The following is a 24,226-nucleotide window of genomic DNA, read 5'->3' on the forward strand; positions in this document are numbered from 1 at the left end:
AAAAACCAGATGAACCTCAATCATGCATTTTCCTGAAGGCATTTCAGTAGACCAAGTGTATGTTATCTTTAAAAGTGACAGTACACTGTTAAGCAATTTTCAGAATGTTCATCTCTGGGATATGAAAGCAACCAAAGTGCCAATTTACAGTCAGTCATTGATGATTATGAATAAGCACAATAAATGAGTGACTCATGACCAATTACAACACAGCATACATGTTTCTTACCTTTATAATCATCATATGGTAAATACTCAAGCACAAGAAAGTTATCACTATAAAAAGAGCACCACAAAGAAACCTACTCAGAAAATAACATAACATACATATACATCTCGTAAACTTTCTTTCGGTTTACCCTGAACAAAAAAAATCAGCGAATATAACCATTTGAAAGCAATTTAAAAGCCACACTCAAGCCTTATCGATAAACACCACAAACAATATCTAGTGTTATCAACACTGACCATATGAGTTTGCTAAGCTATCTTTTTAACCAGCCAACTAACTAAAAAAACAGTATCAAACTAAAAAACGCGAACCACTGCTGCAAGAATTCAAAATGTTAACACAGTAAATTTTACAAGATTCTCTAATCATTAGTATTTATCATTATTATGATACCAGTTTCAAAATAAAATGCAGAATCCATGTAGATACATAATATTCCTAATACTGAATTTACAAAATACAGAAAGCTTCTTGAATAACCGATGCCATAAAGGAGCTTTATGATGCTTTTCAAAGTCTAGGAATGTGGTAAAGTTGACTGGCACTATCTTTTTTTAAAGGCAAGATACAGGCCACAAATTATTCATATTAACAGAAAACAGGGTTTTGCCATTATTTCTGTGTGTGAGAACTCACTGATTACAAAAACCATCTCCTTTGGAAAGGAAAACACGGCCTAACATTGAGACGTTTAGGACTGTATGAACATTACAAGAATCTTTTTTGACACCTTAATGTTCTAACATTGTGATTATGTAGCAAAGATCTATCGCACATATTCTAAGACATTACGAATGTTTTCAGTAGTAACTAAAGGTTTGATTTCAATGAAGAAGAAATAAATAAGTGCTTTCAGGAGAGAAGGGTGCAGCACTGTGGCACTGAAAGTTAGAAACGGATATAAAAATGGCACTTCGCAGTTAAAAGGAAAAATTATTTTTGATTAAGTGCTTGAACGTATAATGGGCGGGGGGGAGGGGACACGGGGAATGCAGGATAGCCCAGAGAAGACAAGTGGTGAGTGATTCTACAGCATCTTACTACGCTGATGGACAGTGACTGTAACGGGGTATGTGGTGGGGACTTGGTAATAGGGCGAGTCTAGTAACCATAATGTTGTTCATGTAATTGTACATTAATGACAGCAAAATTAGAATAAATAAAGCACTTGAGACTTCCCACTGTGAAGCACTTAAGAATCTACGTTGACCTCTAACTTCGTCACCATATGATATACTGTGTTACACAAATGTTTCGAGGTATACATTTTCCAAAAGGTTCGAACACTAAATAAGGAGAGTCATAAACCACAGAGGACGTCCTGCTCCAGATAAAATTAAATAAGAAATAACACCCTAAACATCATCACACCTACTTAACAACGTGTAAGAAAAGCTGCATCCCAATGTCAAGGCTTTCGGGGTTTTCTCAGGGGTGAGGGTTTAGGGTCGCGGATGTGGATGGATTCGGGAGAGGACCGGTCGAAAAAGCTTAGAAATGAACACACGTTCACAGCCGCAGACTTCTCCAATGACACAGGCCTGGAGAGGGATCAGCAGGAGGCCCCCAAAACCCCCGCTGGACACGATGCCTCACGTGAGCCACAGGTGGCGACGACAGCAAGGACCTAAGACTTTGGGGCGGGTAAAGGCTGACGGCAGGATGCTCCGTGGACTCTCATCGCTGTCCCGGGAGGACTCCGCCGACCGGGCCAGGAGGGTCGGGGACCCCCAGAGCATCCGGAGAGCGACCACTCACCTGTGGCAGCCGACGCTCCTCGGGAAACCGCCCACCGCCAGGCGGAGGGCCAGGGAGGAGTGGGCTCGGGGCAGCGAGGACGGAGGGCCCTACGCAGCCCACTCTGTGGTTATGGCCCCAGGACTACCGCGTCCAACCGTCTCCAGCCCCCAGCTATTCTTCAGCTCACGCAAAATTTGAAGGCAAACCCGCCAGGGTCACTTCCGGTGCTGGGGGCGGTCTCGGCGACTCGGGTGCACGCGGATCCACGTCCCGGGAGCGAGGACGCTGAGTGACGTGCGCGCGCCGGGCGCCAGGCGCGGGCGGGGCGAGGCGGGGCGGGGCGGGGCCGGCGGGGCGCACCTGCGCAGTCCGTGCCGTCTCCTCGCCCTGCAAGTCACCGACTAGAGTTGGTCGTGATCTGAACTCGGTATCGTTTTGCAAGTGCTGCTCATTTTTCCTCTCATTTGATTTCCACCTCCTCCTCAGAGGTTAGGAAGTCAGTGTCTGTTGTACAGATGACTGTCGAGAGTCAAACAATTCATTTATGATAAATCGTGTTTTAGAACCAAACACTTAGAATTCATTCGAGGTGCTTGTCAAAACAACGTGAATGAAATAGAGAATTTGTAAACAAAGATATTTGGACACGCTGCTGGAGGAATTTTATATTGTTAATTTGGCGTGGGGGAGGAGGGTCAATGCTTTAATACAACCAGACGACAAATAGAATATTCCGTAATTTACAGATAGGTACTCGACAGTGCTGTTCAGGCCACGCTGCCTCCATTCTCAATCTCTCATTCTCTGCCTCCGCCCCCGATGGACAGAGGCTCTTAGAAAACATTTTCCTTTGGGGGCATGATAATTAAAACTCTACTTTTAAAGCTCCAATAATTTAATATTTACATAAAGACTTATTAAAGGCAATTCAAGGGAAATACATCCATTCAGTCCACAAATATTTAAACTACTACAGCGCATATACAGTGGTCAAAATAAAATTTCGTTTTTTGGAAATTAAGTTTTGTAAAATTCTCATTTACGTAGAATATATAGTTTTGCTATGGTGAATACGAACTCTATTGTAATGAAGTACAGGAAACTTAATTACCATAGTTAGGCTTAATCAACCTTTATCTTTTATATTAATCCAAAGTTACATTGAGTTATAAAGCTAATTTATAGTTTAAAACTTTCTCAGAGGGCCCCAAATGAATATGTAGTACATGATTCCATTTATATGAAATTCTAGAAGAGGCAAAACTATCAGGTAACCGAAAGCTGATCAGTGTTTGAGGAGTCGGGGGGAAGTGGGCAAAGTATTAGACTGTGAAGAGCCATGAGGGAATGTTTGACGTGATGGAAATATTATGTATCTCAATTAGGGCAGTGGCTACACAGGTGTATTTATTAAAACTCATCAACAGTACACATAAAACGGATGCATTTTATTGTACATAAATTATACTTCGGTAAAGTTGATTTTTAAAGGTAAAAAAAAAAGCCCTCCGAAGAGGGGTCTACCTTCACTGTTTGTTTCTTCACTAGTTGTACTAGCCAGGGAAGACTAGCTATGCTGTAGTAACCCCTAAATCAAAAGAGGTTTCAAACAGGATTTTCCCCCCTCATTTACTCTTATCTGTTCATAGCAGAGTAGATGCAGCCCTGAGACCCTTGGCAGCAGAAAAAACAAAATGAGGTAACTTGCATAATTTCTGCCTGGATTATGATTCTTGCCACTTTTGCCCACATTGGCAGGAGCAAGTCTTGTGGCCAAGCCTGACTTCAAAGGGTTGGCTTTGCTCAGCTCTGCAGTATGCCCTGAAGGAGAAACAGGGTATTTGTGTACTGCTGTCATGACTACTACACTACTCATTTCTTCTTTTACCGTGTGGCTTCTACAACCACCACCCTTCTAAAATGATTGCATCCAAACTGGAATTCAGAAAATCAGAGATTGCTTTTTTCCTGGTGAATGGTCAGATTAATTAGGCAGGATTCTAAGACACGTGAATGGAAGTGATGGGGAAAGAGGTAGAAAGGTAGGTGCCAGTAAAGAGTTTAAACTTTATTCAGTAGGCAAAAAGGAGCCACTGAAAGTTTTCAAATGAAGGCATAAATTATATAGTGAATAGGAAGATTAATTTGGCAGCTGTCTGTAGGAAGTTTCGGAAGAAATAGAGAAGAAATTGGGAGACTTCAAAAGAGGTGTTGTGACCTCTGGAATTACACAGAAGGGAATGACATAAGGAAGACCTCTTAACATTATGTATTTGTCTCTCTTGCCCCACTAGGTAAATGTAATGAGGTTAGATACTTCCACCATTTGACCAGGGCAATGCCTGGCATACTGTAGGCATTACTTAAATAGCTGTAAGAATAAATAAATTCACTTAATCATTTACAAAAGAATTTGGAAACACCTTCTATATCTCATTAGAGAAATCTAAAAGGACTTTCTGAATCACTTTATGAGCTTCACTCACTAGGTGAATTGCATCTGGCAATCCTCCTGCCTACCCCATCTCTTGGGGTACAGAGTTTATATAAGACTAGAAAATTCTGACCCATGAGGAAGAATCTGCTGAATTTTTAGATGATGTCACAATATTTACAGTAACAAATTAGAACAGATCCCCAGCATTGTTCACTAACCTTAAACACATTCTTCCTAAATAATAACTTCCATCAAAGACTTACTACTCCCAGACTGCTGAATGCTATAGGAAAAAAACCATACCTCCCCCAAAATTGATGCACCACAATTACTTCCAACCGATCTGAAACATAATTTTCCAACACACTTATCTTACTCTTTACATTAGCTTTTTCAAATTTTCACCACTTTTCTCAAGCCAGCCACCTTCCCCATCTGCTCTTTTAGCAAATGACTCTGTCTCCACCTTCAGAGAAAATAGAAGTTATCAGATATTCCAACTTGCTCACTGCACCAGAGACTGTCATCTTCCCACCAAATACTCATTTTCCTCACTTAGAAACAGAACCTAGCTTGATGTAATTGGGCCATCTGGAATACGGACATTTTCCAGACTCTCATGCAGCTAGGTGTGGCCATGGACCCAACTTCTGGCCAGTGGAAGTGTTGTGTAGAACTTTGAGGAAGGCACCTTAAAGGGACAGGCCCTGAAAATGATCCCCTCTTTTTACCAGATAGAACAGGGAAAAGATGGATAGTGTATAAGCAGCCAGTTGCTGACCGTAAGTAACCTTTAAGATATAAACCATACAATGTAAATAACAGAATTGAGTAGATAAAGTGTGGGCTCACTTTGTGGAGCTGCCATACCAGCTGCTGGAGCGCCAACTCCAGATGTTCTATGTCCAACCTATGGTTATTTTGGGTTTTATATGCAGCTGAATCTAATCTCAATACTCTTACCCTCCAACCTACAAATATCTCTACTTCAACACTGGCCCCTTTGGCTTTTGCCTCCCAAATCAATGAAAGTATATCTTTTCTTTGTCTAAGCTCAATTTCTCCACTTGAACTAAAAGATTTTTTATTTCCACTTTATATTTGGATAGGCAATACATTCAGATGGTTCAAAATTCAAATGATACAAAAGGTTATATAGTAAGTCTATTACATCTGACATCCTAAATATCCAGTTCCTATCCCCAGAAACAATGACATCAAAATCATTAATTACCTTCCAGATATTTTTATTATAATGTAATTTAAATAATGCAATTTATTGACACTATCAGAGCTTCTCACAGTCTTCCAGTTTGTCATAAGTAAAAAAATTTTCTTTTGGTTATTTCTTACAGCTTCTGTTTTCTTTTTGGGATTGCCTATCTTTAGATTTGTTATGAGTATTTCTCTTTACATCACTGCATGTAGTTAGAAGAGCGATTGTAGTTATCTTTGCCAATTCCAGATGTTGGAAGTAAGAACTTGGGGTCAACTTCCACTGATTTTCTCTTCAGACTAGGTCATATTTGTGTATTTCTTTGTATGTCAGATAATTCTGGAGTGCATCTGGATATTGGATACGTTGTTACAGATACTCCGGATTCTCTGATATGCCTGTGGAGGTGCTTTTGTTTTGGATGTTATTGCTGTTAAATAGGTAATTAACTTGATCTTTCTGTTGGGCAGCACCTCAAATGTCAGTTTAGTTCCTTTACTCTTAAATAGGATGCCTGGATTCCTTTCCACACATGTGATTCATGTTTCAGTAGATTTGGGCCTTTCTCAGGCAACATATGAAAATGAGATACTCACCTAGTGCCATTTATTTTCTTCCAAAAGCTGACTTCCATCCACAATCTACCTGCTCTTGGTTCCACTCCAGTATCTACAGGTAGTTGTTTTTGTATTTTACTCAGAGTTTATAGTTGTTATATGTGATAAAGTAAATCCATTATGGGTTTACTTGCTTATACTAGAAGCAGAATCTAGAATTATCTTTCAAGTGGGTCACTTGGGTGATAGGGTTGGATAATCATCTTGAAGGACCAGAATGAAGTCAAAGATTCCAGTTAGAAGTTATTACAATAATTCAGGGAAGAGTGCATGAGGACCTCAACTAAATTAGTAATAATAGGGATGATGAACTGGAAAAACACATACCAGGTAAATCATTGAATTTCATGACTGTATGATAGAGTACAAAATTAACTTCTTAAATTGTTTTGCTAATCAGATTACACACTGAAAATATTATACACCATATTAATTAGGGCATAGGTTCAACAAATACAAATGTATTTGTTTTTTCTTTTCTTTAATGTTCTGCACTTGATCAGCCAAGATTCACTCCAGGCTGGACAAACAGCCCCACCTCACAAAATCTTTCAGTTCTGTTAATTTTGTTAATCCACCATCACTATGGTGTTTTCTGATTTTCAAGGTCAGTATAAAAGAAAAGTCACCACTCTGTTCATGTTCCATCCTATGGGAGAGGGAAAGCACAGGTGGAAGGCAACCAATATTAAATTTAAGTGTATGAAGTACAACTTGCACATATCATGTCTGTTCATATCCCAATGGCCAAAACCTAGTCATGAGGCTACACCTGACTACAAGGGAACATGACAAACATGCACTCTAATCAGTCAAAATCTGGACATGGTTGGGAGCTCTATTAGTAAAAGAACTAGAGAATGGACGCTAGGGAACAAGAGCAGCCTGTGTCAGTGAATCCCTCTGGGAGCTTGGTACTGTGAGACCCTCTTTCCCACCACAGAACAAATTTAACCCCTCTCCAAGGGAAACAACTCGAAGTCTCAGCCAGATTACGAATCCAGCAAAATGTTCAGGCTCTCTGGATGACTCTAAGGGAAGAAGGAAAGACTGCACACTAGGGAGGCAAGTATTGTCTATGTTTCAGAACATAAATTTGACATCCTCCTTCTACCCTTCATACACTAAGCAGATACACATTCTATGTGTTTGGCTTTGGGAGAAGATATAGTTGCAGTTTTAAGCATGCCAAACATGAATTCACAATGCAGTAAATGAACCGTAGGAATAATGCAGTTTGCAGCAGCTATACAATAGCCTCACGTAGATCACTGTAATTTTATAAGGGAGTGTGAAGAAGAGAATAAAGAGAGACATAAGAATGATGATAATGCTTGAAAAAGGAAAAAAGAAAACTAATACTTGTTCATCTGTGTGAAGTTGATTTAAGATAGAACCATATTTTTTATTTGGTAAGCAGTTCATGTGATAAAGGATTATGTAAATAAAGGAAAAGAGATTAGCCACCAACTTCACATTTCAAAAATTATAAACTGACTCAAATGATACTTAAATGCAGAGTTTAATAATTTAAAAGGTTTAAATCTGTGTTGATTTAAAGGAAGCCTTTAACATGAAACACTTACTGTACTCATGTTGGGCAAAAGGGAAACATTTTGCTGGGTTACACTCATTCTATTCAGTTTGCCGTAACCTACCTAGGTTTTATTGTTGTCACATATATTTTAATTCCAGAGCATCACATATTTCATCATAAATTTTCTGAGAATAAAAAATATAAATTTTGAATTAAAAAATAAACATACTTAAGCAACTTAAAAGTCAGCTTTCCACACATAACTGAAAGATTTGAATTTTTGCTTTTTTTATTATCATCCCAGCAAGTTACACTAGAGAAAATGATTGGGAAAATACAAATAGATTCATTAAAAACACAGGCTGATTATTTGTATCTACTACATTCAGAAGTATGCAAAACAATTCAGTTATATTGCAAAGCTGTGATTTATTTTCCTAACAGAGTATTATTTTATAAAACTGTACTGTTGTATTGATTCAATTTTAATACAAAAGACCTATATACACAATACAAAATAAAAGTAAACTGTGGTACAGTGCCTTCCACAAAGGGATGTATTAAGGCGCTTTACAAATATACCAATATGTTGACCCAAATTGCTTTTTTTAGATTAAAAGAAACAGGCTGAATGTTTCACTTCAAATACCAAAGGGATTTTTGTTTATTTTTATCAAGAAAAATTTCTAAAGTACCTTAGGTAACAGCAGCAGCAATATCTAAACATCCCCCACTGTATTCTCTAATTTTTAACATATTAAGTCAGAATAAAACATTTCCACTCACAGTTTTGCACTTTGCAACAGCAGAAGGTAATAACTTTTTTAAAAAGTCAATCTCAAAGTGACTTCTTAGTCATACATTCTATAGTTTCTATTTCAAATAAGGTAGCAAAGATACAGCAATAGGGCCTGCCTTAGGATATCACTGGACAACACATAACAGTATCTACAATTACATATTATAGGACACATTTTATAAATACTATTGATATGCATAAAAAGGGGTAAGTGTAAGAAGGATAGCACTTTTTTAATGAGTGGGAAAATTACTTTAAGAAGACAACATGTATAACCAATGTTTTCACTCTATTTCAATTGACATTAAATATATAGACTTGATGTTCTCATTTTTTAGGTCAGGAAGCACCAGATTGTATACTGGAAGAACTGGATATAGTTTGGGAATAAGATGCAAATAAGCATTAACAAACTCTTAAAACTGCAGATAATAATGGCTTGTACATTGCTTCAGATAAACACAAAAAGCTTGTACTATCTGAGGAAATTTTAAAAGAATATAAAATTTGTAGTGTCTGTTACATGTAAGGAATAAGGGCAACACAGATTTTGTGCAGAGGAGACAGCACCATAGTTTTCCTATAACAAATGTAACAAAGTTGATTTTTGTATTGCACCATAGTCCAGAAGTAAAACAACTAAATGGAAAATGAAATAAATCAGATTGAAAAGGCCTAAGAATAAGAGGAGTATCTGAAAATTTTGAGTACTAAGCTAAAAATTCTTGAATTTGTTTTGCATAGTATTTTATAGAATCAATCAAATGTTCCATGAAGTGAAGACTGCTATTCATTCATTCATTTTCTTACAATTCTGTTTAGCAGTCCTTCAGAAATATTTCTCTATCAAGCCTGTAACGAGCCTAACATGAATTTCAGTCCCCACAAAAGGGTATGTTTAAAATGTCTTAGTGCTGTACCAGCAAGAGAGAACATTCCTAGGGATATCTTATCACATGGTACAGACCTTTTCTGTCATAAATTATCAGTGTTTATACAAGATGTGCTAATCTGAGTACTAACCAATAAACTAAAGCAATGTTCTTAGTTTAATACATCAGTGTTCTTATAGAACAGACAGTCCTTAACCAAGAGTTTGTGACAGGATTCAACACATCTAGAATCCCTAAAACTGCATGCAACATTTTATACATGTTGTGTTGGAATACACTTTTCTGGGAAAAGGGTCCACAGCTTTCACCAGATTCTCAAAAGGACCAATGACCCCAAAGACCCACCATTACACAGTGGGTTATAAGTGAGCTCTGAGAGGGCCAAACCTATATAGAGAAGTGGGAAGTATAAGCTATATATAATAATAAATCTCTGCCCTCCCCAATTCAACTGGAACTGCTTTGCCTCTAATTTTACTTAAATATATGATTTCCATTAGCTTTTATATGAAGTAAGCTAAAAGCTTGAAAATCACTAAAATTATACCTTTTATCCACAAATACTAAGTTTTGATAAAACAATTCTGTATCAGCAAAGATTAAGGAAATGAGTTACAGATTTTACTAATGTCAGAATAGAGTCATTTTCTCCTTCCTAAAAGATAAGCTAAATGTATTTTGGCATAAAACCATGAGTTTTCCTTAAAACCTACATATAATGGAATGATTTAAAAAACATATTATTTAACCTTAAATAAGGAAGAGAATTTGAATTTTCTATTAAGACCACCATGTAACTACTCCTGATTACTAATGGCCACCTTAAGAGTTAATGAATTTTTCACCAATTAATCTGCCTAGAGGTAAAATATGGCCAAATAGCTAGGGTTTTCCTTTGCCAAAAACGTGTGTATGTAGCACTGTTCTGAAAGAGGAAATCTCTAACATTACTGATGACCAAAACTGTTCCTATAGAGAAAAAGTACTTTTCTAGTGAGTACCCACAAGTAATTTATAATCAAACTTTCATATGAAACTGAAATTTGTATAGGATGGTAGAAGCTGTTTCTGAATTTTGAAGTAAAAATATGAAAGATCTTGGCTCTTGCATCAAAAATTTTCTTTATGGCAGCTCTGTTCCCTTTTAAAACTAGAAGCAGCATTAAAAATATATATGAAAAGAAAAATGGTAGTGCTTTGTTTCATTTAAAGCCAGTAATTCTTAAAAAATAAATGCCAGAGGAATTCAGATGGTCAACAGGCACATGAAAAGATGCTCCACATCACTAATCATCAGAGAAATGCAAATTAAAACCACATTGAAATATCACCTCACACCAGTTAGGATGCCCATGATCCAAAAGACAAACAACAACAAATGTTGGCAAGGAAGTGGAGAAAGGGGAACCCTCTTTCACTGCTGGTAGGAATGTAAATTAGTTCAACCATTGTGGAAAGCAATATGGAAGTTCCTCAAAAAGCTCAAAATAGAAATACCTTTTGACCCAGGAATTCCACTCCTAGGAATTTACCCTAAGAATGCAGGAGCCCCAGTTTCAAAAAGAGATATGCACTCCTATGTTTATCGTGGCACTATTTACAATAGCCAAGAAATGGAAGCAACCTAAGTGTCCATCAGTAGATGAATGAATAAAGAAGAGGTGGTACATATATACACAATGGAATATTATTCAGCCATAAGGAGAAAACAAATCCTACCATTTGCAACAACATGGATGGAGCTAGAGGGTATTATGCTCAGTGAAATAAGCCAAGTGGAGGAAGACAAGTATCAAATGATTTCACTCATCTGTGGAATATAAGAACAAAGAAAAAAACTGAAGGAACAAAACAGCAGCAGACTCAAAGAACCCAAGAATGGACTAACAGTTACCAAAGGGAAAGGGACTGGGGAGGGTGGGTGGGAAGGTAGGGATAAGGGGAAATAGGGGCATTACCATTAGCACACATAATGTTGGGGATGGGCATGGGGAAGGCAGTATAGCACAAAGACAAGTAGTGATGCTATAGCATCTTACTACGCTGACAGATAGTGACTGTAATGAGGTATATGGGGGGAATCTAGTATTGACAATGGGGGGTATCTAGTAACCACATTGTTGCTCATGTAATTGTATACTAATGATACCAAAATTAAAAAATAAAAATAAAAATAAATCAATGCCAGAATATTCCCCAGAGAGGGAAAAAAAGATAAACTGCATTATTTTTTCTTCTGATGAACATACTGTTTCAACCCTGTATTTCTTAGTTCCAAGATGTGAATTATACAGATTATCATTAGCCTAGGAACACTCACCACCATGATGGCTTAATTTCTATAGCTTATTTTGTACCAACAAGGTTACTGGGGGAAAAAGGAATTCTGTAAATATGGGGTATATTTCATATTTGGTTAAAGCAAGACAACTAAAACTGTCTTTAAAATAATTTCAAAAACTCTTGTCTTTTAAAATTATTTAGCATATGTACAAATAGATACCAGGCTTCTCCTTTTAAACAAAGCACTATTTTCTTTAAGTACTTTAAGTACCAAGAACTGACTATAATATTCAGTTCATAATTTACTTTCTTTATAACAATTTTTTTCTAAATTACTGATTAAAAAGGCTGGAATAAATTAACATTTTAAAAAGATTTCCCATAATTTAGGAACATAAAATATTGTACACAGAGTACATATACACAGCTGTCGCATTTGCATAATTCTATTCTCAGAGCCTCAAAAGACCCTGCGTTTCAGGCCTTTCCTCAAATCCTCATTAAATTATTTCCTAGTGTGTTAAACATACACTAGATCACGATTTTTGATCTCTGAGCCTGTGTGCTGATCATCTTCATCTGACTGTTGCTCTGAGCCTTGTGAATTAATATATTCATATTCAATAGGCTTTGGATAATTATATGGGTAGCCATTGTCATCAAAAAACCTCCTAAAGGTAAATTCATAGAAAGCATGCTCAGGGTGCTTTCCATTTTTATACCATCCGTTGAGTGTGTCATTTACATTTTCTTCCTCATTATCATCACTCCATAACTTATCGGGATCCACGGGATCAAAATTGGATGTATCTGTTAGGTGTGTGATTTTAGGAATGTATGAAGCAGACTGCTGTCTCAGGTCACTGGAGAAATCAATTGTTTTAAAAAATGGATGAGCTTTTATTTCATCAGCACCATTCTTGCCTAAGCGATCTTCTGGTCCTCGGCAAAGTTTAATAATAAGATCAGAAGCTTCAGGACTCAGTTTAGCTTGTGGTGGAATGTGAAGAGATGTTTGCCAGTTGATAACCTTTAAAGAAAATTTTTAAAAATTAGGAGGAAAGAGGTAAATAAGAAAAACAAAAATTTCCTCCAAGATTTATAACAAAAAGTCTTACTGGGCCACTTGTGTTTTTTTTAAATAAATGGCGTGGTTTTTGCCATGGTTACCTTCAATAATGAATCATTTGGTGGGAAATAACGTTTTTTTCCCACCCTCTCCTCTTCAGGCAACTTACATTCATTACAAGACTCACTGTAAGTTTTCTCTTCTCTGTTAATCCCTTCTACCTGAGGTAGAAATTGCTCTTCCTACTGTGCCTCTCCTGTTCTATATACTTACTTGTATTGTAGTATCTCCAATACCTTGTGGTACCTACTTATGCCTTGTCCTACTACAGTATAAAATTCCATAAGGCTATTGACCAAGTTTTGTTTTTGTATTTTCTAATGCTTTGCAAATTGCCAGCACATAGTTAATAGATGTTTAATAAATGCTTATTGTGGTTTTGAATAAACTGGAAAGACAGAGGGAGAAGGAAAGACAAGAGGGGGAAGAAAGACAAGAGGGAGGGAGGCAAGGGGAGGCAAAGAGGGAAGGAAAAGGAAGGTAGTAGTCAATAAATATCTGTTAAATAAATGAATAAATGAACCCCATTCTTCCTTATTCCTACAGGAGCTTAACAGCTACAGTAGAAGGAAAAAAAATAAACACCTCTTCTAGTATCTGTTCATCTTAAAATCTTCTGGGTTAGAAAAAGGAGATGCCTCAACCAATAAAATATTTGAATTTTTTGGGGGAAAAATTATTATACAGTAGTAATTATTTATGCCTGGTTTCATCATCTATTTCAGATAGGGGAAATTAAAATATACAATCAGCTGGACAAGTTCTTTAAAGTTACATTCAGGATTTTTTAGTTTAAGGTAAAAATAAAAAGACTAGGCATAGCAAAAAAAAAAGATGAGTTAATTCAAAGATGAGTCAACAGAAATTAATGTAAACTATAGCACAGAGAGAAAAAAAATAGAATTAAAAAAAGGAATGAAACATAGGAGACATGTAGGATAATATCAAATGTCTATCATATGTATACTACAGTCCCAGAAGTAGAGAAGGAAGAAGAAATCTTTGAGGTAAGGACAGGGAATTTTCCAAAATTGATGGAAGTCATCAACCCACAATTCAAGAAGTTTTGTGAATGTCAATCAAGATAAATATTAAAAAAACTACATATAGGCACATCATGGTGAAAATCAGAAACCAGTTGAAAAGGAAAAAATCCTAAAAGCAGCCAGAGGGATTCCAGTTCTCAGTAAGTTGTAACAGGTGTACCACAATCTGTCTTTGCTACTAAATGCTGTTTAGCACCTGGAGAGAATGCATACAGCAGCTGCCTGACAACCCTGAAAAGTAAACAGTTAACTGGCAGACTGGGGAAGAAGAGAATTTGAAGCACCAATGAACTAGTGTTGAATTTACTGTTTTTTTCCTGTAGCATATCCTCTGGTCTAGACTCAAGGTAGACCAAACCCTGAAAAGGTATAGCACAGACAGAGAGACCTTCAGACTCAGGGAGTGGGAAAGGGGTTTTACTGGTCACAACAGAGGTGAAATAAGGGCCACATAAAACTCTGAGAGCAGGGACCCTTCCTCTCCAATTGGAAACCAAATCATATGGTCCCAAGAGGATGGGTTGAATCCCGGTCACATTTTTGGTCTCTCTGTCCTCTTACCACCTTGACATGGATGTGGGTATAGTCACATGACATGTGTATGGCAGAGTAGGGTAAGTACAATCTCACTTTCTGGTCAAAGAACTGAAAAGGGAAGCCAGAGGAAACTGGAAAGTAATGGAAACATGGTAGAGAAGGAGGATATTGTAAGAAAATGTTATGGTGTCAATTTCCCAAATTGGTGGGCTCATGTCCAAACTGTACTTCCATGAATCTAACCCTAGAGAGCATATTAAAGATTTTTGAGAACTGAACAAAGGCAAAGACCACAGCCCAGGGAGAGATTTGGCTAGCAATGCAAATACTTTTGACAATGAAATTCACATTGAAAAAAAAAGCCACAAAAAGACTGGTTGGAACTTGTGGCCTGAATCCAACCTGGCTTAAATGCTTGCCAAAACATTCTCTGTAAGATATAAACAAGACCCAGAGTTTCACAACAAAATATTCAAAATGTGTAGGATACACATGTATTTGGTATACAAAGAACCATGAAAATTTCAACCCACATAGGAAAAGAAAATCAGCAGATGTTAGTGTTGAGATGACACAGATGTTAGGATTATCTGACAAAGACTAAAGTAGCCATTAAAAAAATGCTACAAATAAGGATGAAGAGTCTTGAAATGAAATGAAAGACAAAAGTCTCAGCAAAGAAACTGAAGATATGAAGAGGTATCAAACGGAAATTTTAGAACTGAAAAATACTATAACCAAAATAAAAAAACTCAATGGAGGGGCTTAATAGCAGAAAGGAGATGTCAGAGGAATGAATTAGTGAACTTAAAGACAGATCAATAGAAATTATGCAATCTTAACAGGAGAGAGAGAAAAAGAGTTAAAAAATATGAAAACCCCAGTAATTTGTGGAACTATAACAAAAGGTCTAACATTGGTGTAATTAGAGTGCCAAGAGGAAAAAGTGTGAGGTATAGAAAAAATATTTCAAGCAATGATGGCCATGAAAACTCCCCAAATTTGACAAATCTATAAATTCAAGATGCACAGTGAAACCAAACAGGATAAGCTGTAAGGAATCCATGCCCAGATGTATCATAATTACAACACTGAAAACTAAAGACAAATTCTGGAAAGCAGTCAGTGAAAAATGCATTACTTGAGGGAAAATGACTGTAAACTTCTCATCAGAAACTATGAAGTACAGAAGGAAGTGGACAACACTTCAAAGTTCCACAAGAACTCAAACTCAGATGCTAACAGCCTAAGGAAGGTGAAATAAAGACATTCATTCTCAGATGAAGGAAAACAGAGAATCTGCTGTCAGAAAACCTGGTATAAAATATTTGCTAAAGAAAGTTCTTCAGACAGAAGGGATATGATACAAAAGATGTCTTAAAACATCATGAACAAAGGAAGAGCAAGAAAAATGCGAAGTATTCAGGTAAATGACTAGTCTTCCATCCTGAGTTCTTTAAAACAAGTTGATGGTTGAAAACAAAAAAACTGCAACATTGCTGGATGAGGTTTTAAATGTAAAAGTCAACTAAAATATAAAAACAGTTGAGAATAAAGGGACCTACATGATAGTAAGATTTTATACTGAACTTAAAGTGGTAAAATATTAATTCCAAGTAGGCAGTGAAAACTTAGTTTGTATTTTATAGTCACTAGAACAACCTATAACAAAACTGTACAAAGAGATAATAGTAAAAAACATAATATAGGGAGATATCATGGAAAATGGCAAATAACAGCTTCAGAGGTCAGACCCCCACCCAACAAAAACAATTAAATTGGGAAAAAGTGCCAGAATCAATTACTTTGGAACTCTGGGACCTGACAATTACAGCAACAAAGGGAGTGCTTCAGGCAAGGAGAAGCTGCAAAAATTTGACAAGGCAGCAGTGTGCAGCAACCACCTACCATTTACTATTCCTCAGCCCTACTGTGATTATGCAGAGGGCAGCCCACCCTCCTGGAGCAACTGGCTAGTGCCCGGAGGGCAGTAAAGACCCTGTATTCCAAAAATTGGAGGTTGTACATTTTGGTTGGTCTTGGTGGCTCCCTGAGGGAGGAGCCCAGAGGCTTGCCTTTATTTCCACCCACTCAGGAAGATTTAAAGAGGTACTTTTCTTTTTTGATCCAAACATTTAAGGAAACCTCTAATAGGTCACTGGCCTGGGCTGTTTTTCTTACTAATGAGTTTTGAGAGTTCTTTATATAGTTAGACAGAAGCCCTTTGTTGGACATGTGATCTGCAAATATTTTCTCCCAAGCTGTAACTTATCTTTTCATTGTCTTACTGTGTCTTTGGCAGACTGAAAGTTTTTAATTTTGATGAAGTCCAATTTCTCAATGTTTTCTTTTATGGATCATGATTTTGGTGTTATTTTTAAGAACTCTTCACCTAACCCTAGGCTATAAAGATTTTCTACTATATTTTCTTCTAAAAGTATTACAGAGCTTTATGTTTACCTCTAGATCTATGATTGGTTTGAATTAATCTTTGTGTAAGATGTGAGGTTTACGTTGAGGTTCAGTATACTTTGCATATGGCTGACCAATTTTCCCAACATCATTTGTTTAAAAACTATCTTTTCTGCATTTGCATCTTTGTCAAAGATCAAATGGCCATTTTATCTGTGTGGTCCTATTTATCCCTTCTTTATCCTGTCCCACTGATCTGTGTGTGTATCCTTTGCCAGTATCACACTGCCTGGATTACTGTAGCTTCATAGCAAGTCTTAAATCAACTAGTTGATAGTGGTCTAACTTTGCTCTTCTTTTAAAAAAAAGTTTAGAATTGACTCATCTATATCTATAAAAATTCCTGTTGGGAATTTTTATTGGAATTGAGTTAAATCTATTGATTAATTTAGGGAGAAATGATGACTTTATGTTGAGTCTTCCAATGCATTAACCTGGTGTATGTGTGCATCTATTAAGATCTTCCTTGATTTCTTTTATTAGGAGTTTGTAGCTTTCAGCATACATATCTTATTCATACTCTATTAGATTAACAGCCATATTTTAATTTGGGGAAGCTACAGTAAATGATAGTGTTTTTAAATTTCAGTTCCGTGGCTCTGTGGCATCTTACTAGGCTGATAGACAGTGACTGCAATGGGGTGTGGGGAGGACTTGATAATATGGGTGGATGTAGAAACCACATGTTTTTCATGTGAAACCTTCACAAGAGTGTCTATCAATGATGCCATAAAAACAAAAAACAAAAAACACCAGTGAGGTACCAGTGTATAACTATTAAAGGAGCTAAAATTTGAAAGGTTACCAATTCCAAGGGATACCTATGATTTAGAGGAACTAGAACCTTCTCACATGGCTAGTAGAAATGTGAGATGGTACAACCACTTCGGTAAACAGTTTGATAGTTTCTTTAAAAATTTAGATGTAAAACTAGTTTATGATCCAGTCATTCCACTCCTAGGTATTTACCCAACAGAAATGAAAGTATATTTCTGTACAAAGACTTATGCATGAATATCCATAGCAGTTTTATTTGTAATAGCCAAAAACTAGAAACAACTCAAATCCACCAACAGGTGAATGAATAAACTGCTGTATCTACACAAATGAACACTCACAAATAAGGAATGAACTCTGGGTAAATGATTCAACATGAATAAATCTCAAAATTAACTCCACGAATGAACTAGTGGTTACCAAAGGGGAGAGGTGTGGGAGGGTGGGTGGGGAGGCAAGGAGAAGGGGATTGAGGGGTATTATGTTTAGTACACATGGTGTGGGGGATCACAGGCAGAACAGTGTAGCACAAAGAAGGCACACAGTGGATCTGTGGCATCTTGCTGCACTGATGGACAGTGACTGCATTGCGGTATGGGTGGGGACTTGATAATATGGGTAAATGTAGTAACCACATTGTTTTTTCACGTGAAACCTTCATAAGAGTGTGTATCAATCATACCTTAATAAAAAATAATAAATCTCAAAATAATTATGCTGAGGGAAGAAGGTAGGCAAAAAACAGTACTTACTGTATGATTCCATTTATATAAAATTCTAGAAAATGCAACTAATCTAAGAGACATAAAGCAGATCAGCGGTCACCTGGGGATGTGGGAAGAGGCAAGAGGGGAAGACTACCAAGGGACATGCAAAAATTTGGGAGGAGGAGGGCTGTGCTATACTCTTGATTGTGATGGTCATTCTACAGGGATATGGATATGTCAAACATATCAAATTGCACATTTTTAATATGGGCTGTGTTTTGGTATGTTAATTATACCTCAATAAAGTTGACTTTTTAAATTAAAAATAAAAGTTTAACTTCTGGTTGTTCATTGCTTGAATACAGAATTACAACAGACTTTTATGTATTACCCTTATATCCTACAACTTTACTAAACTCACTTATTAGGTCTAGGGCTTTTTTCATAGATTCCCTGAGATTTTCTACAAAATTTTTTACTTATTTCTAATACGTATGCCTCTTCTTTCTTTTCCTTCCTATATTATACTGCCTAAGACTTCTAGAACTATGTTGAATAAGGTAAGTGAAAATAGATACCCTTGCCTTGCTCTTAATCTTAGAAAGCATTCAATTTTTCACACACACCTGCCACACATGCACACGTCTGTATATATGCATATACTTACATATAAACATACATATTAAAATGAAGGCAAAATAAAGACACTCAGACAAATCTAATACAAATCTGAAAGGCTGCATTACGAGTACACCTGTCCTAAAATAAATTCTAAAGGGAGTTTGAAATATATGAAAAACAATGACAGAATTAATTAAAAACTTGGGGAAAAGCATCATGGAAGAGATGATATCTCAAAAAATGATTAAGAATGATATCTCATAGAATGATTAAGAATGATTAAAAACGAGGTTTCAGAGAAAAGGGAGAACATTCCAGACAGAGGGAATGATATGAACAAAGAACAGAGGGAAAATTTTGACTTTAACATAAAGACAAGAACAACTAAAGGATTTTAATGGGACAGTTAATGGTCAAGATTGCGGGCAGCTTTTCATTTAAGCACCAGAGGTAATTTCAAGTGGAGATATACAGATGTTTGTAGTTTGGGGCTAGAGTGTGCACGGAATGAAACAAAGCCAGGAGTCAGTGTGTGACACAGAAAGAGTTAGTTGCATAAATCTTTAATAGGTACTGAAGACTTCTATAACAATGAAATATGAATACAGTGTATAAGCGAGACAACATTAGAGTATGATAACAGTGGGATGGAGATTAAAGTTCATGCATAGAATTTAAGTGGGTCCCTATATCCTTAACAAATTCATTCTTTAATGTCAGATTAAGATGCTTTAAGTAAATGACTGATAAAGGTCTACAGTAAAGGGACTTTGTGACAATTCTTTTGGTGTAGATTCTGGATCTTACCTTCATTTGTGTTTCTAATGGTGTTTGTGCCAAGAATGGAGGTTGTCCCACCAACATTTCAAAAAGAATTACACCAACACTCCACCAATCACATAGCTGTGTATAGCCTAAAATAAGATACCGAAGTTTGTTATTCATAAGCACTTTTTAAAAAGGGCTCAGAATGTATACAATCAAAATATTAAGTCACCTATTTATATTATAAAATAATACTCTTATTATAAACCTGCAAAATAAACCATATTCTTATATAAAATTCAGCTATCTAAAGACCTACTGTTTATGGAACAAATGTTTTACCTGTTCGTAACAACACTTCAGGGGCAATATAATTGGGAGTCCCAACCAAAGAATGTGCAAGACATCGTTGGTGCTGGCGTGCAGCTCTCCGCTCTAGTGGCTTCAGTCTATCTCCACATCGACAGTTAGAAGGGTCACCCCATTCATTACTGAAATCCATGCTATCTTGCCGTGGATGGTCACCTATACAGTAGAAAAAGAAATAAAAGCAACAAGAAGGGTAAACCTAAAGTCTGTTTAATCCTTTGACATCATAGTTTATAGTTGACAACACTCTCCCCGAGACAAGCTGACACAGCATATGCCAAATTACTCATAGTGTTTATTATCAACTAGAGCCTGCACTCTAAGATACCAATAGGACAAGTTTTACACTAAGAAAAACTAGCCTATGATTCAGTAATTTACTTAATGTTAAATGATGATAGTAAAAGTCAAAGGTAGGATTAAGAATTTGTTATTCACACTGCTCCCCATTACTACTCTGGACAAAGTTCCCAAGCAAACTTGATCAATGTTTCATTCATTCAAGAAGTGACAAAGGATAAATGAAAAGTTTTTTTCTCAGGCATTTCTCTGTAGGAGAGAAACACAACAAACAAATAAATATATAAGGAACACAGGGAGGCATCCCATACAATCAACCTAGGGTGATGGAACAGACAGATGTTCTAGGGTGGTTTGGGAAGACCAATTGAGGTGATACTGTAAAAAACAAGAGGGACTGAACCATTTGAAAACCAGGGCAAAGAATTCTACCCAGTAAAAAAGAGTAAAGACCAGTGTGATTAGTAAAGGGGAGACTGGTAGGAAATGGAGTAGGAGCCTGGGCATAAGGGTTGGTAAGCAAAAGAAATGGTTAACCTTTTACTTCAAGTACAGTGGGAAGATACTGGAGAGTCTGAAGCAGAAAATGACAAGATCTGACTTATGTTTAAAATATATAACTTGAACTGCTATGTAGAGAATAGATTATAGGGAGGACAAGAGTGAAAAGAGATCACTGAAGAGGCTATTACAGTTAAGCTTGGACCATAATGGTGACAGAGTCAGAGAAAAGTGAACAGATTCTGGATATATTTAAAGGTGGAGTAAGCAGGACTTTTGAAGAATTAGATGTAGAGGTAGAAATTGAGTTGTTTATTGGGAACTTAAGTTTGAAATGCCTATAAGAAATCCATATGAAAGGGAGAAGCCAATTCTGAAAAGAGAGAAAAGTCACCGATATAGAGATGGTATTTAAAGCCATGACCAGGTGAAATCACCTAAAAAACACATCTGAAATTCACGTAACTGAAATAATCATCTGAGATGCTTTGTTAAAATATAATATGTACCCTCCAGTGAAGATTTTCAGTCAGAAGACTGGACTAGAGCCTAAGAATCATATTTTTAAGAAGAGCTCTAAAGAATTTAGGTGAATCTGAGGAGACATTAAATTATATTAAGCTGAACATTAAGGTAGGTTCAGGCATCTCAGTACTCTCCATTTAATGTCAGTCTACTTGTGTTTACAGAAGCACAGAGGTTAATAATACTTACCTTAGATGACTGCTATGAGCATTAAATTAAATATGTAAAGTACCTAGTCACAGTAAGTATTCAACAAATGTTAGATTGACTTACACTTCCATAAGCGCTTGAAGGGATCTTGGTGAGGCAGTGTGGTATAGTAGAAATAACATGCGCCCTGTAATCAGACAAACCTGGGTTCAAAGCCTAGCCCTCACCCTTATTTTCTGTCTGACCTTGGGCAAGTTACGTTACTTCATCTAAGCCTCGGTTTCTTCATCCTGCCTCACAGTGGCATTGTGAGAATTAAATAAAATCATGTACATAAAGTGTTTAAGGTTAAGTACGTTGTATGATTGTCACTCAATAGAATCCTAAATAGCAGTGAAATGTTATAAGAAGTAACACAGAAGGTCCTCAAACATATAAAGTCAACACAGAATACATATGATAGCAGTGAAATGTTATATGAAGTAACACAGAAGGTCCTCAAACATATAAAGCCAACACAGAATACATATGATTACATTTAAATAAAGGTTCAAGAGTAGGCAAAATGAAAATAGTAATTGTTTAGGGATATATACATACTTGGTAAAAGTACGGAGAAAAGTAGTAAAGATCTTTACAAAGTTCTGAAATAATGGTTACCTTGTTGGAGGAAAGAAGGGGAAGGGATTATTTAGGGGCTTCAAAGGTACCAATAAATCTAGTGCTTAAGCTGAATGGTGGTATGAGACTTCATTTAAAATGATTTTTTAAATGTTATTTGTCTGATCTATTTCAAACCAATAAAATGTAAAGGGATTAACTAAAAAATGTCAATGATATTTAGAAATAATTTAATTTAACACACTCTTTCATTTTATAAATGAGTGTCTGAAAGACTCACCCACATTTGTCCAAAAGAGTCAACACTCGACCCAGGACTTCTGGCTCCCATCCAGTGATAGGACCATCTTATATTTTATTACACTAATAAATCATATTAATATGTACAAATAAATTTTATGATTTTACTCACCACTTTGGTAGTACTTAGAATCATGTGTCCATCTGAAGCCAGTGCAAAGACCAAAGTCAGTCAATTTAATATGACCATCACGATCAATCAAAATGTTATCAGGTTTAATATCTCTGTGAATAAAACCCATTTTATGAACACTTTCAACTGCACAAGTAAGTTCTGCTATGTAGAATCTTGCCAGATTTTCGGGAAAGATGCCCATTCTAATTAGTAGGCTCATCATATCACCCCCAGGAATATAGTCCATTACAAAGTATAAATTGTCCTTATCTTGGAATGAATAATATAGACGAACTACCCATTCATTGTCAGCTTCAGCCAGGATATCTCTCTCAGCTTTAACATGAGCAACTTGATTTCGAAGCAGAACATCTTTCTTTCGAAGAGTTTTTGTTGCATACAAAGCCTTAGTATCTACTTTTCTTGCCAGACAGACTTCACCAAATGCTCCTATTCCTAATGTCTTTATCTTCACAAACATAGACTTGTCCATTTTAGCTCTCTTAAGACGGATGTAATTAGACTCTTTTTGGCAAAGCATCTTTCTCATTTGATCCTGGGCATCTTGAGATAGTCCAACCTAGGCAAATAAACTAAATGTTAAATGAAGAATTATCTTCTATACTGAATATTAAGAAATAGCTTAGAAAAAATTCAAGCACATATTTAAAGGTTAAATGCATAATTTTTAATAAAGCATGTTAGAAATTTAGAATGTATTTCAGAGAAAATTAATTATCAAAAGTGCAGCTTAGGGATAGTTAACAGGATATACAAGGTGAGTATATATGCAGATTCTGTTCTGGAGAGCAAAAAACAAGATGATACCAATAACCAGCTTTCTACTCCTCTGTAATGCACTCAAAAAAATGTTCCCATTGTGCAATAACCAAACATCTGTTAAAATGCATCTTCATCTGTCCATGCATATTCATCCAAATTTACATGATTAGACTGCCTTCACTATATTATGCTTCTCTTTGTGGAAAGCCTAGGCCTCAAATATTCTTCCTCCCATTTTATCCTATATGAAAAGAAATTCTTCCACTCCAGGTTCATTTATTCTACAAAAACTGGTATATAAAGAACAAGAAAAACTGATATATTAAGAAAAAGAATATCTTTAACCTAACCATTTCTTAATAGCCAGTCTTTCCTTTTATCTTTCTTTCATCTTTCTCAGGGCATTAGAGTAAGTGTGGGACTCATAGCCACCACTAAGCAAAATGCAAAGGTTTTCTCCAACCTTATTTAAAAGGGACAACTTGTTTGATAAAAAACTTGTAAGTAGACTGGGAACACCTAGATTTAGAAGGAAGGGACAATTATATTTTTGTATAGTTAATAAAGAACTGATTTAAAGGTTTAATAGAAAAGGAATTTAATATGAAAAGTACAGTCTAATTCTAGAAATGCAAGGCTAATTATAGCAACCTCATGCTTTGGTTAGGATGCGCATTTGCATGCAAAATCTTTTAAGAAGGGTGACATGCCAGACTTAGTGTAGAACTATTTCTCTTAAAATCTTACTTGCCTA

General features: G+C 36.3%; 2 protein-coding genes across 4 annotated transcripts in view; both read right to left on the bottom strand.

Annotated features, from left to right (window-relative positions):
• Window positions 1-2,242, bottom strand: part of KATNA1 (katanin catalytic subunit A1) — a 31,244-nt gene extending 29,002 nt beyond the window's left edge. The window contains exon 1 of the mRNA XM_073219737.1: window positions 1,991-2,242. The gene's annotated coding sequence lies outside the window, so the exon portion shown is untranslated. The remainder of the gene's footprint in view (window positions 1-1,990) is intronic.
• A 5,503-nt stretch (window positions 2,243-7,745) lies between these two features.
• The window catches only part of LATS1 (large tumor suppressor kinase 1), a 40,008-nt gene continuing 23,527 nt past the window's right edge, over window positions 7,746-24,226 (bottom strand). For all 3 annotated transcript variants that reach the window (XM_073219740.1, XM_017673240.3, XM_037022002.2), the window contains 4 exons: window positions 22,687-23,269; window positions 20,151-20,333; window positions 19,851-19,957; window positions 7,746-12,784 (listed from right to left, as the gene is read on the bottom strand). In XM_073219740.1, the coding sequence (XP_073075841.1) occupies window positions 12,275-12,784; window positions 19,851-19,957; window positions 20,151-20,333; window positions 22,687-23,269 (1,383 nt within the window). In that variant the 3' untranslated portion in view covers window positions 7,746-12,274. The remainder of the gene's footprint in view (window positions 12,785-19,850; window positions 19,958-20,150; window positions 20,334-22,686; window positions 23,270-24,226) is intronic.

This window comes from Manis javanica, chromosome 13 (assembly GCF_040802235.1).
Source record: "Manis javanica isolate MJ-LG chromosome 13, MJ_LKY, whole genome shotgun sequence".
Taxonomy (NCBI): domain Eukaryota; kingdom Metazoa; phylum Chordata; class Mammalia; order Pholidota; family Manidae; genus Manis; species Manis javanica.